The 14,140-nt window shown below is 39.4% G+C and overlaps 2 protein-coding genes across 9 annotated transcripts in view; one reads left to right on the top strand and one right to left on the bottom strand.

The window, feature by feature from the left end:
* The window catches only part of unm_hu7910 (un-named hu7910), a 175,871-nt gene extending 162,979 nt beyond the window's left edge, over positions 1-12,892 (top strand). For all 4 annotated transcript variants that reach the window (XM_078397441.1, XM_078397438.1, XM_078397440.1 and 1 more), the window contains 2 exons: positions 7,170-7,303; positions 9,402-12,892. In XM_078397441.1, coding sequence (XP_078253567.1) covers positions 7,170-7,303; positions 9,402-9,552 — 285 coding nt within the window. In that variant the 3' untranslated portion in view covers positions 9,553-12,892. The remainder of the gene's footprint in view (positions 1-7,169; positions 7,304-9,401) is intronic.
* Positions 9,589-14,140, bottom strand: part of LOC144592669 (clavesin-1-like) — a 69,777-nt gene continuing 65,225 nt past the window's right edge. For 4 of the 5 annotated variants that reach the window (XM_078397449.1, XM_078397451.1, XM_078397450.1 and 1 more), the window contains exon 6: positions 9,853-13,575. In XM_078397449.1, coding sequence (XP_078253575.1) covers positions 13,491-13,575 — 85 coding nt within the window. In that variant the 3' untranslated portion in view covers positions 9,853-13,490. Of the gene's footprint in view, positions 13,576-14,140 lie in introns of all 5 variants that reach the window. The other variant, XM_078397453.1, reaches the window with a different exon arrangement.

Below are 14,140 nucleotides of genomic sequence, written 5' to 3'. Positions count from 1 at the left end.
TTGTCCCCACTAGGATAGTGCTAGTGTCCGGAGTAATCGCTGGTCAGCGCAGACTTGGTGGGCCAAAGGGACCGTTTCCATGCTGTATCTCTAAAGTCTAAAGTATAGAAGAACCGAATATCAACACTGGCCACCAGGATTCAGTAAACTCTGAGACTGACACCACCAAACTGGGGTACACGCCTGTTATAGTCATAGAGTGATACAGTATGGAAACAGGCCCTTCAGCCCAACTTGCCGACACCTGCCAACATGTCCCAGCTACACTAGCCCCACCTGCCTGCACTTGGTCCATATCCCTCCAAATTTGTCCTATCCATGTACCCGTCTAACTGTTTCTTAAATGTTGCGATAGTCCCAGCCTCAACTACTTCCTCTAGCAGCTTGTTCCATACACCCACCACCCTTTCTGTGAAAAAGTTACCCCTCAGATTCCTATTAAATCTTTTCCCCTTCACCTTGAACCTATGTCCTCTAGTCCTCGATTCCCCTACTCTGGGCAAGAGATTCTGCGCATCTACCCGATCTATTCCTCTCATGATTTTATACACCTCTATAAGATCACCCCTCATCCTCCTGGACTCCAAGGAATAGATACCCAGCCTACTCAGACCCTCTATCCTGGCAACATCCTCGTAAATCTTCTCTGAACCCTTTCAAGCTTGACAATATCTTTCCGATAACATGGTGCCCAGATCTGAACACAATACTCTAAATGCGGTCTCACCAACATCTTATACAACTGCAACATGACCTCCCAACTTCTTTACTCAATACTCTGACTGACGAAGGCCAATGTGCCAAAAGCCTTTTTGACCACCTTATCTACCTGAGACTCGACCTTCAAAGAACCATGCACCTGCACTACTAGATCCCTCTGTTCTACAACACTCCCCAGAGGCCTACCATTCAATGTGTAGGTCCTGCCTTTGTTAGATATCACAGCCAATCGATCCAGATCCTCTGCAATCTTTCACAACCATCTTCACTATCTGCAAAACCACCCACTTTTGTATCATCAGCAAACTTGCTAATCTTGCCCTGTATGTTCTCATCCAAATCATTGATGTAGATGACAAACAGTAAAGGGCCCAGCACCGAACCCTGAGGCACATCACTAGTCACAGGCCTCCAGTCCAGGAAGCCTCACCTGTAATTAAGGACGACTCGTAAATTTCAACCAGGGCTCCCGCAATTTCCTAGTTTCCCCACAATATCCTCGGACATATCTGATCAGGCCCTGGAGATTTGTCTACCTTCATACACGATACTAATACTTCTTCGACGGTAACACTTGACTGCTCTCAAGACCCTTCCATTGACTGCCCCAAGTTCCTCCCGTTGATACTAATTCCTTACAGGCTGGGTAGCAGTGTATTTCTTTTTTCGGAGTACATTTTATTAATGGTCCCTCGTCAGCAAATATCAAATAACATTAAAGTAAGCTCTTCGTGGGACTCCCAAGTCAAACATGGACATATTGCCTAATGTGGCATAAAGAACAGCTGATACTAACTAAGATTATTCATGTTTGCAACAGTTGAAGGGAGAGTGACAGAAATGGGTTATGTTGAAAGATATTCAAGCTCTGTATCCTGAGCCTTGCGATGGACAGTTGTCAATTAATAAGCAGTAAAACTACTATCCCTTAAGTAGTTTGAAGGTTGATAGCATGCTTTTGATCCATGCACCTGCACCTTGTCCTACCTTTAAGTTCACTGGAATGAGACATTTCTTCTGAAAGTGGGTCTTTTTTACACCAAATAGCTTGGGAAGGGCTAAAAGGTACAATCACGGAGGTTACGACTGGACCTTAGGAAAGTGCTAAATTGGTGGGAAGGCTAATTACAAGAGTATTTGTCAACAGCTGTGGAGAGTAGATTGGGAGCAGTGTCATTCGGTAATTCAACAACTGACGTGAGAGTTGTTTAAAGTTCCCAAATATTGCCATCCTAGTCTTTTCACCTCAAGAGGTTTAGGTTTATTATTGTCACATGTACTGAGGTACAGTGAAAAGCTTTGCTCTGCATGCTATCCAAACAGATTAGTTACACTGTACATAGATATAATCAGTTCAATCTCAAGTACAATAGATGGAGCAAAGGGTAAGATACAGAGTGCAGAGTATAGTTCTCAGCATTGTAACGCATCAATTCCTCAGACAAAGTCCAATGTCCTCAATGGGGTAGAGTTGAATCAAACAGTACCCTAGCTTATGGAGGGACCATTCAGAAGCATGATAGCGGAGGGGAAACAGGAGGCTGAAACAAGCAGGAGGCTTGAGCAAAACACAAATCGCTGGAGTAACTTAGTGGCTCAGGCACCATGTGTGGAGGGAATTGATAGGTGATGTTTTGGTTCGGGACCCTTTCCAGACACCAGAGAAGAATCCTGACCCAAAAGTCGCCAATCTGTTCCAACCTCAGATGCTGCCTGACCCGCTGAATTACTCCAGCACTTTGCATTTTGCTCAAGATTCCAGCATCTGCAGTTCCTTGCGTCCCCAAACAGTCACTTCATAGTTACACTTTATGACAACGGAGGAGGCTGCCATTTGGCTCATGGGATCCATGCCAGCTTGCAAGGAACCAGCCCTTCAGTACAATTTTCATTCTCCACAATAACTCACAATTCTGCAAATTATTTGTTCAACAACTCCCCTTTGATTCGTTTTGCTGTTAAGTTACCAGCACATCTTTGTAAAGCTTAGTTTATTGTCACATGTACCAAGGGACAGTGAAAAGCTTTTGTTGCTTGCTAACCAGTCAGTGGAAAGACAATACATGATTACAATTGAGCCATTCACAGTGTACAGATACATACTAAAGGGAATAACGTTTAGTGCATGATAAAGTCCAGTAAAGTCGACTTAAAGATAGTCCAAAGGTCCTAGGGATATCTGAATAAAACTCATGAGATCACAGAGAGAATGGGAAATTCTTTATAGGTGGTAGGAGGGGTCAGGATCAAACTGGATGATGATTAGATTTTTTAATGTCTTGCATCTACATGCATCGGTATTCATCACCCTTCTGAGCTGTGTAGATTTGCAAGGGATTTGTGAGTAAGAGGATAGTCACTTATCCAGCCTCTGACCTGCTCTTAGAAGCGTAGTATGTTGCTTAATGTCAAGGAATGATGGATAGATGCTTTCTTGTTGTACAACCTTATTATATAGAAAATATGGCAGCAAACATGCATTCTAAAGCCTAATTTCCTCAAATGGTATTTAAATCTTTCGATTTAGTTAAGAAATTGGCTGATCTATTTTGTCAGTTCTCCTCAAAATTTCAAATTCGATTAGCTTGAAATTTCTACTTCATGTACCCAAATGTCCAACTTACTTGACCTTTTCTCATAAAGCTGTACTTTTACTTTCATCTCAAAGTTAATGGAATATTACTTAATTCTGCTGACATGAATTATTTCTCCTCTTGTTTATCCAAGGGTTGCCGATTTTACAGTAGAAACATTGTTTGGTTGTTTCACTGTTTTAGTTACCATCATCTTTGTATTATTGCACAAATAATTCAATTCCTGCAGTTCTGTTTTTTTTCCACTAATTCTCATTAATGTATGATTTTCTACATTCACCTTTTATCTAAAATTTGTAGCTCCTTCTGATTTGGATTGTACAACCCTTTTTCTTTGCTTTAGTTTTTAAAGTGAGATCTTGATTATATAATTGTCATCAAGCAGTAGAACGGGTACAGTGCTATTTGTTCACTAATAAGTGGCTAACTATATCGTCTTAAATGCATCTCACTCCAAGGTTACAGAGGTGATAATTGATGGCTGGTTATTTGAAATACGAGTGGTCATAGCATATGTGGGGGAACATAATCTAGATATGGCCACTATGTTTTGGAGGATTTACTTCATGTCCATTACTTTCAATGTGTTGGACATGGGGCAATTTACACAATTGACCTCAGCTCCAGACAGACGGCTCTGAGTGAAGACCACTACACATGAATAAAATAGCCATGCTCTCAAAACCAACATTCTGTAGTCTCATAGGGTCATAGAGTCATACAGCACGTAAATAGTCCCTTCAGCAAAGCTTATCCATGCCGCCCAAGACACCCCATCTAAGGTTGTTCCATTTGCCTGCATTTGATCCATATCCCTCACAATCTTTCCTATCCATGTACCTGTCCAAGTGTCTTTGAAATGTTGTTATTGTACCTGCCTCAATTATCTCCTTTGACAGCTCATTCCATACACCCACCACCCTCTGAGTGAAAAAGTTGCCCCTCAGGTTCCTATTAAATCTTTCCTCTCTCACCTTAAACCTAAGTCTTCTGGTTTTCGATTCCCTTACCCGGGGTAAAAGGCTCTGTGTAGTCACCCTATCTGTTCCCCTCATGATCTTATACATCTCTATAAGATCATCCCTTATCCGCCTGCAATACAAGGAATAAAGTCCTAGCTTGCCCAATCTCTCCTTATGGCTCAGGCCCTTGATTCCCGGCAACATCCTCGCAAATCTACTCTACATTCTTTCCAGCTTAATGACATCCATCCTGTAGCAGGATGACCAAAACTGAACACATACTCTAAACACTGCCTCAACAATGTTGTGTACAGCTGTAACATAATGTCCCAACTCAATACCTTTAATGGTGAAGGCCAATGTACCAAAAACCTTCTTTACCACCATATCTACTTGTGACGCTACTTTCGGGAAACTGTGCACCTGTACTCCTACATCCCTCTGCTCTATAACATTCATGGTGAAGGTCCTGCCCCCCATTAGCTATTCTTCAACCCACTTGCCCAACTGATCATGATCCTGCTGTAATTTTTGGATAACCATCTTCACTATCTGAAACCACGTACTTTATTGTCAACTGCAAACTTACTAATCATGCCTTACGCATTTTCATCTAAATTGTTGATATAAACCACAAACAGCAATGGGCCCAGTACCGATCCCAAAGACACATTGCTAGTCACATATTCACAAAATGCTGGAGTAACTCAGCAGGTCAGGCAGCATCTCGGGAGAGAAGGAATGGGTGACGTTTCGGGTCGAGACCCTTCTTCACGTCTGAAGAAGGGTCTCGACCCGAAACGTCACCCATTCCTTCTCTCCCGAGATGCTGCCTGACCTGCTGAGTTACTCCAGCATTTTGTGATTAAATACCTTCGATTTGTACCAGCATCTGCAGTTATCTTCTTATACTACTTGCTAGTCACATGCTTCCTGTCTAAAAAACAACCTTCTGCCATCATCCTCTGCTTCCTTCCATGAAACCAATTTTGTATCTAAGCAACTATTCTCCCTGGATGCCGTGCTAACTAACCTTGCAGTGCAGTCTTCCCTGCATAACCTTATCAAAGACCTTTTATCAAAGCATTTAGATGTCTATGGCCTTATTGTCTAACCTCAGTTATTAGTTTTTACAGAAATTTTCCATCCAAACCCATACCATCATTTTTGTTACATAAATCTACCTTGAGCATTAATTACCAAAGTTTTAACACTTTAAGTTTGGGATTCAGCACCATTGTTCATTTTATTGTGCCCAGAATGCCTCAAAAAATACTCCTCAGGTTTATTAAACATGACCTTCCTTTTTTTATCCATGCTGATTGTCATTAACAAATTCATATTAGTCAAAGAATTGCCCAATCAATCTCTCAAGATCATTTCAAAGACCTTCCCTTTTGCAGATGCTAAATTTGTTTTCCAGATGTCACCCAGTTTCTAAATCTTTCTAGTTTTTCCTATATCTGACAAATGTTCAGCAATACCAATATCAGTCCTATCCTTTCTGACTTTTATGTACAAGTAGCCTGTACTTTAAAATTTTATTAGCCTTTAATCTTCTTGGTATTTGTTTCCGAACCTCACAGGAGTTTTCAGTCCTGGCAAGCTGCTCTGTAGTAAGGGAATGTTAATAATAATAAAAATGTCAGAACCATCTTAACCCACTATTGTAAAATTATCATCCTAAACTAGTCAAACTCTAAAAGCGATTGTAAACGGAGTCATACAGAATGGCAACGGGCCCTTCAGCCCAACTTGCCTACATCGACCACATGCTCCATCTACACGAGTCCCACCTGCCTGGCATTTGGCCCATATCTCTCCAAGGCCTATCCTATCTATTTACCTGTCCAAATGTTTTTTAACATTGTGATAGTACCTGCCCCAACAACCTCCTCTGGCAGCTCATTCCATATACTTACCATCCTTTGTGTAAAAAGAAAAGTTGCCCTTCAGGTTCCTATTTAATCTTCCCCCTCCCCCCCTCACCTTAAACCTATGTCCTCTAGTTCTTTATTCCCCTATGCTGGGTAAAAAAAAAAAGTGCATTTACCCTACCTGTTCCTCTTAGGATCTTATACACCTCCATAAGATCAACCCTCATCATCCTGCGTTCCAAGGAATAATGTCCTAGCCTGCACAACCTCTTCCTATAGCTCAGGCCCTCGAGTCCTGGCAACATCCTAGTTAAGTTAAGTCAAGTCAAGTCAATTTTATTTGTAAAGCACATTTAAAAACAACCCAGGTTGCCCAAAGTACTGTACATCAGTTCAGGTACTAAGAACGAACATACAATGGCACACAAACATAACAGCACATACATAAACAGTTCACAGCGCCCCCCTCAGAGGGCCTCAAACGCTAGGGAGTAGAAATAGGTTTTGAGCCTGGACTTAAAGGAGTCGATGGAGGGGGCAGTCCTAATGGGGAGAGGGATGCTGTTCCACAGTGTAGGAGCTGCAACCGCAAAAGCGCGGTCACCCCTGAGCTTAAGCCTAGACCGCGGGATAGTGAGTAGCCCCAAGTCGGCCGACCTGAGATAGAGTGGTGGGTTAGAAGATTTTTGATAGAGGTGGGGGGCAAGCCCATTTAGGGCTTTGTATGTTAATAGGAGGAGCTTGAAGTTGATTCTGTACTGTACTGGGAGCCAGTGGAGAGAGGCCAGAATCGGGGTGATGTGGTCCCTTTTACAGGTGCCCGTCAGGAGTCTCGCTGCGGCGTTTTGGACCAATTGCAGGCGGGACTGGGATGATTGGCTGATCCCAGTGTATAGGGAGTTGCAGTAGTCTAGGCGGGAGGAAATGAATGCGTGGATGGTTTTTTCAACGTCGTCAAATTGGAGGAATTGGAGTTAAAACGTGGGAATTTAATTTTTACTGTGCATTCTTTTTAGATTAAGTATTCGATTATGCAGCCCGGGACACATGTCTGGCCTCATACTGGACCAACTAACTGCCGCCTAAGAATGCATCTTGGCCTGGTTATTCCGAAGCAGGGGTGTAGAATACGCTGTGCGAATGACACCAGGTGCGGTTTTCTTCTTGTTACTGAATTTAATCAGAATCAGATCAACAAGCTGCTGAAATATTTTAATGTTTTGTTCCAGGGAGGTAGAATTAATTTGGTGAAATGGCAAAAAAAAGAATGACTAGCCATGGATTATGGCCACTGCTCTTATGAATATTTTGCCTGAATTTGTTTTTAGTTTTTCCCAATCTACTTCTGTACTTTCAAGGTTTCCATTTGAAGACTGGCTGTGAAAATTTCACTTCAGGGTAGCATCCATTACATTTACATTTTAAATAACTTATTTTTCATTTCAAGACCACCAGCTGATTTTAATGGATCTGACGCTGTTTTTAAAGTATGTTTGTAGGGCTTAAACAATAATTGTTAGACCTGATCCCAAATAACCATTTAATATTTTTCAAATGGAATGTTAATTTTTCAATTAAAAAAATTCTATCGTTTGAAAAGCTGAAATGTTTCCATTACCAAAAGTAAGGCACCTGCCAGATTTTGGAATGCCCACATTGCAGTTGGTCATTGAGAAGTGCATTCTATTTCCCACCATCCATATCAATCTTCCTCACCCACTCATAAGTTTCCAAACCAAAGTATTAACCAGAACTTCCAACCCGATACCAGTACTAATGCTGTGTCAGACCTACTTTCTCAGAAGGACACAACATGCTGAAGTAACTCAGCAGGCCAGGCAGCATCTCTGGAGAACATGGATAGGTTCATGTTCCTGCACTTTTCTCAGTGCATGTCCCAGCTTCCAACGCTGTCTTGGGTCAGTGCTAAGGACAACACCATCCACTGTGTTGCTTGCTACCTGTCCCTCTGTTGTACTGGTTGAATGTAAACGGCGACGTGGACTCACAAACTGGCGTCCAAGAATACTAATTGGCCTGCACTAAATTTAACTAACAGCAGTCCCATGGGAAAAAATGGCTGCCTGCAGATTGGAAAGCACTTATTTTCTATTGCTAATTTTAGTTAGTTTCAATCTTACAAATAGTGTCATAGAATTATATAGCATGGAAACACGCCTATCAGCCCAACTCGTCTATAACAACAAAGATGTCCCATTTGCCTGCATTTAGCCCATATACCTCTAAACCTTTTCTAGGAATGCACCGGTCCAAATGTCCTCTAAACACTGTAATTGTACCTGCCTCAACTGCTTCCTCTGGCAGCTCGTTCCATGTATCCCCTCCACCCTCTATGTAAGAATGTCACCGCTCGTGTCTCTCTTTCTTGAATCTATGCTCTCTAGTTTTATACTCCCCTACCCTAGGAAAAACCCTGTGATCATCCATTTTATCTATTCCCCTCATGGTTTTGTACACTGCTATTGGTTACCCCTCAACCACCTTCATGCCACTTAAAACAGCCCCGGCCTCCCAGCCTCTCCTTGTAACTCAAGCCCCCTAGTCCTAATAATATTGTCATAAATCTTGTCTGCATCCTTTCCAGCTTAAAGACAGCCTTCCTGCAGCTGGGCGACCAGAACTGAACACAGTTTATTTTAAAGTGTATGAATTTTTATTAATGTGTCAATGTAAATACTTTGCACTGTTTTATCAAATTGTAAGTGTTACTAAATATTCAGTGACATACTCATAACATGCAATAGCCCAGTAACTGTGATAACATTTGTAGCTAAATAACCTGGGGATGGTGATTTCAACTGGAGACAATGCCATTCTGTGAATGCAAGAGACTGTAAAGTGCTGGGAACTGAGAATCAAGGAGAAAACTGCACTTGAGACCACCATGGAACCAACTGCATGGCCCAGGAGCAGGTGGCCAGTGATTTCAGGACAATGCTCAAACTGCCCCATTATTATTTAAGGGCAGCCTCAGATTTTGGATAATTCTCAAAACTCCAAGGTTAATTACGTATGCACCCAGCCTGTACTTAATAAATCGTGAATGACATTGGTTATTTCACCCAGACCATGCATGAATATTGTATCATATCTAATGATGTCTCAGTTTAGGAAAAATATATTTTTTTCATATTCTCTCAAAATAACATTGATGACAGTTGCTGTGATTTTCAATACTGCTTTTCAACAGATGTTGATCCAAGTTCAATGTTCTCCTATTTTGGCAGAGAATGGAAGGAGGGAAAAGTGATCATCTTTGACGATTCCTTTGAGCATGAGGTTTGGCAAGACGCTGACAGCTACAGACTTATCTTCATAGTGGATGTGTGGCACCCAGAGCTGACAGCCCAGCAACGAAGAACACTTTCACCAATCTAATCGCATGTGTGGGACATAACGTAAACATGGAAATTTTGGCAGTTGAGTTAAATGAAGAAATGATCATGTTATGAAGTGTAGTGAGTTCTTTAGGTTTTTTTTTAACTCTTAGTACAGTGGAGTTTTCCGAGATTGAAGGATATCTACTTTGGGGAGAAAAATTATCAGTTGATTAGATGAAGAATCTCCAGGAGTATTTTTAAGGGGAGGTTATTTTTATATTAGGTAATGAAAACTTGAGCTCTGACCTCTTCCAATTTAAAAAAAAAAGACACAATGACCAATGATGGATGAGATCTTCAGAAGAAAGTTCAATATATTGCATTTTTTTATATCGTAATTAGAACATTTTCAATGTACAAAATACTTGTCTCAAGCCATTGAACAATCTCTTCATTGTGAAAATCAAAGTGGATTGTATGGTTTTTCACTATGTTACATACGCTGATTATGGTCTGCCTAATTTTCATAAGGCATACAAACTGTTACATTCACACAACTGGTCTTTAGTATTTCCACATGGAATCAATCTGTATATATTTTGATTATATTAACTGTACACGAGTTTCTTAATTTTACATATTGACCAGTTATATAAAGATAATCAATGCTTTCCATTATTGTATTTAGTCACTGTGTATATTCTATCACAGGTTTAACTGAAATTTCTTGGCTTACACTGACAATTCATTTTTTATGTACCAGTGCACTTTCTGAAAAATTAACAACAAATATTAATTTAGATTGTTTTGGCCTATTTTTTAATTTTGGATTTTCTTTTTGTTTACATAATCAATGCTTCTCCCCTCAATGGAAGAGCTGCCTTTGAGAAGTTACTAAGCCTGACAGTGTGAGCGAGATTGATTAACACACATAGTTGAAATGACATGATCACTGAAGCATCCTGAGTTAACAGATGTATCTGTGCTTATACTTAGTTTCCCCCACACTGTGCTTAGTAACTCATCCAAAGTCATTCCCCCAGCAGTATCACAAGTGCTCACGGTTCAAGAGGAGTTGAAATTAACGTGCATATTGTAAGTAGAGTAAGTTTATTTTCAGTGTTGCTTGCTGCACTTATAAAAGTAGAATCCTTTTGAGTGTAAACTTAGATGTATTCTATGAAAAGAACTCAAACTGCTTTCCCATGAGATACTAACTGCTTTTGATGCCAACGTTGAACTTTTTTAGTGTGACAAAAATGAACAAATGCCAATGTGAGAGGCACTGTCATCCAATAGCTGGCTGATGCATCTGTGCAAAATGCCAAAAAGCAGATGGCCAGTGACAGCCATAATACATCTACAATAGTGACCATATGTTTTTACATTCAAATTTATTACGCTAAGTACAAATGACAGACTCTATGTTGCAGGGGCAACACTAGGAGGACTGAATTCACCACATAGGAATAATCAAGATAATTTTGTCTCAGAGCAGTTATGTGAGCAGTCAGATCCCTGTGGAGAACTGAAGATTACAAGTTAGTCCACAATGTAGGAAACAGCAATTTCCAATTATTTATTAGTAAATTTTGGCACACTAATTTAAACTGTAGAACATTGGGAAACATAGCTGTGTACCTTAATTTAAATTGTTTCTTATTTTTTTGTTGTGTATCTAATTCTGTTGGACTACTTCTACGAATGCCAGTTCTGGTGGATTTATTGACCGAACTACACGGGAATTGGATGAGCTGCAGAAGCAGAAGGAGTGTTTTGTTTCTGTTAATCTGGTTTATTGTTGTCTATCATTTCCATGATGATTTTATTGGAGTTCTATATATTGAATTACCTAACTTTACATTACTATGGTAACCATGTGCATTGTGGCTTTGTTTTATTTACCTCTTTTTCAGATGCACTAAAGTCTACATGCTTGCAGTGATAACTAAAGCTGCACAGTACCCAGCCTTCCAGTGACTTTGATCAAATTAGACATCTGTTTATTGTCGGGGCAAAGTCAAAAAAGTGACATTAGCGAGATCTTCAATGAGATTTAAAGCAGTTTTCCCTTTGACTTTGGTTTTCCATGTTACAAAAGTAAGAAGCATTTTTTTAGTCATAAATAAAACCATGGTGAGTGATTTGAAAGATTTGTAACATTTAGATAATTGTTATTAAAAATTATTTAGTATGGTAAAATTGTTTTACTTATTGAAATATTGTACATGGAAGTTTAAAGAGCCAGTGGTAGCTATCGCATGGTGCTGTATTTTAGGTGGGAGCTGACATTAAGCAGGTGATTACTTTCTTTTCCGGTCCCAGGCATCAGATAAATTCTTGTTTTGTATAGTTAATAGGGGATCAGAGCAGTTCAGCTTTGAAATGGATATAATAGCTTACACTAATTTTCAAAAAGTGTCAAAAACCAATTCACTTCTGTTTCAAAGGACTACATGTTATAGGAATTTTTTTAAACCTGCTGCTTTCCGTTTTATTAGCTGGGAACAAGTAAATTAGATTTTATTTTTGACTTTTTATGAACAGGTTTTTTTTTCTTTTTGTTTGAGTCCACTACTGCACTGAAATTCTTCTTGATCCTGTCATTGATATGTTGGGATTTTCATTCAGAAGTCAAAGCTACTGTATATCATTGGATCAAATGAATAGGCCTCGAGTTTTATGTGTATGTATTATGAGTTCTGGTATCTTGTCAAATTGATACTTCGTTGAAGTATTTCCTGAAAGTGGGCGTGGTTCTTTTATTCTGAGCACAGCAGGTTTTAGCGAATCACATGGTCTGTGTTCAAGAGATTGAGAATTTTTTATAAATGTGAATCATGTCTTCTCAGATACTGAGTGACACAAAGTGCAGTTGAGCTTTGCTTTCATTTTAGATACCAATTTAGTTTTGGAACAAATGGAATATACATTTTTGATAAAGAGTATAAATCTAGTATTCTTTGAATAAAATGCAGCCACCACTTTTGAAGCAAAAACTAAATCTGAAACCAAAATAGAAAATATCAGAGAAATTTAACATGTCAAGCAGCATCGGTAGAGAGAGGAACAGAGTCAACATTCCAAGTCAGTTCATGAATTCTGATGCTGCCTGGCCTGCTGAGTGCATCTGGCATTTTTCTGTGTTTGCAACTGTCACTATGCAGATATCAGTACTGTATCTCCAATTGTAAATAATTTTTGAAATTAATAATTGTATGCTTCTCACAAGTTTTGCTTTAGGTTTTTATGCAACTCTTATTAAGAACAATGATTGCATTAGTAAACATTTAATTCCAGTGAAGAATGCTGCGAGGAATGTCTGTGATCTACTGTTGAACACAAAAGCATTGTAACCTGCGGTATAAGATATTAATCCTGATGTTTCCCAAAATAAAGCACAAAAAAAACTTGATCAACTCTTGTTTATTTGTCCAATTATTTAAACAGCTTTGTGGTTGGCAAAGTTGGTTGAAAGTTTACTGAATTTAACTAAAATACATTAATAGATGTTTGGTGCTCATTCAGAAAATAAATAGGATTGGATCTATTAGATCTTTGGCACATTAATAAACGATTTTTCATTCCTGCCTTCAGTTTGAAACTTGTTTGTTTTGAGTTTTCCAATCTGATATTGAAATATAAAAGCACTGCCTTTCTTGGGAAGGCACAAATGTGTTGGAAAATTACATGCCTATTATCAAGACCTAAATAGTTCTGTATTAATGAATTTTCCCCTTCTGTAAGCAAAATACCAATATCTGTAATCCAAAGCCACTGGCTGGTGCTCTACCACCGATAGAAAATCGTTCAGGTTCCTTATTTTACAGAATTTCACAATTTTAATCAATTTCTGGCTGTTCTGATAAGAAAGCTGATGATACCTGAATTTTGCCATTTTGATGGAAAGAAACACGTAGCTGAAAGTGACTTGGTTTAAGCAAATGCTCTATAAATGTTTGCACCTCTGAGATCCAGACATGTAGTGAACACTGTTCAATCCAGAGCCAGTAGTGGCTGGGTGTTATCATCATTCCTGTCTTCGTGCTTCAGCACACCTGGTTCCACCACTGACTGCGACCTGCAAAGCAGATAAATCGCATTGCATGTAAACAAAGCTGAGAGGAACGGAAAGCACTTTCAATTCAACTTCTATTTCAGAATGTAGTGCTTTATTGGTATGAATTGGTGACAGTACTGCTGTAGGCTGAATGAAACAACACAGAAATTAATGAAATTTCCAATGTTAGCAGTGGTCCTAGAAAGATGTATCTCATTAAGGTTTATTGATTGATTAGTCCAGCAACTGGAAAGCTTATTCCAGTTTTATCGCTATTTCATTGACCAATAACGATGTTCTGTTGCAACTTGGTCCAACTAGTATAAAACCTGCTTCACATTTGTTTTTAATGTATGTACATTGCTGGGTCCACATTAGTTGCAAACACATGCTACAATATGCTGGAGTAAAGGCGCGGCATTGGAAGCAGTAGTGACATTTCAAATATGAGTTTTAAGATATCTAATCATTTTTTTCTTTCTGATTAAATTTTTTGGTTGTCATAGCGTTTGAAACCTGTGATCTGAGCAATTCTCTAGTGAAAAGTGGAAATAACAGTAAGCAGCTCACCAGAAGCCTACTTGGT

The sequence above is a fragment of the Rhinoraja longicauda genome, chromosome 4 (genome assembly GCF_053455715.1).
Source record: "Rhinoraja longicauda isolate Sanriku21f chromosome 4, sRhiLon1.1, whole genome shotgun sequence".
In the NCBI taxonomy this organism is placed as follows: Eukaryota; Metazoa; Chordata; class Chondrichthyes; order Rajiformes; family Arhynchobatidae; genus Rhinoraja; species Rhinoraja longicauda.
This window is presented reverse-complemented; position numbering and strand designations above follow the sequence as displayed.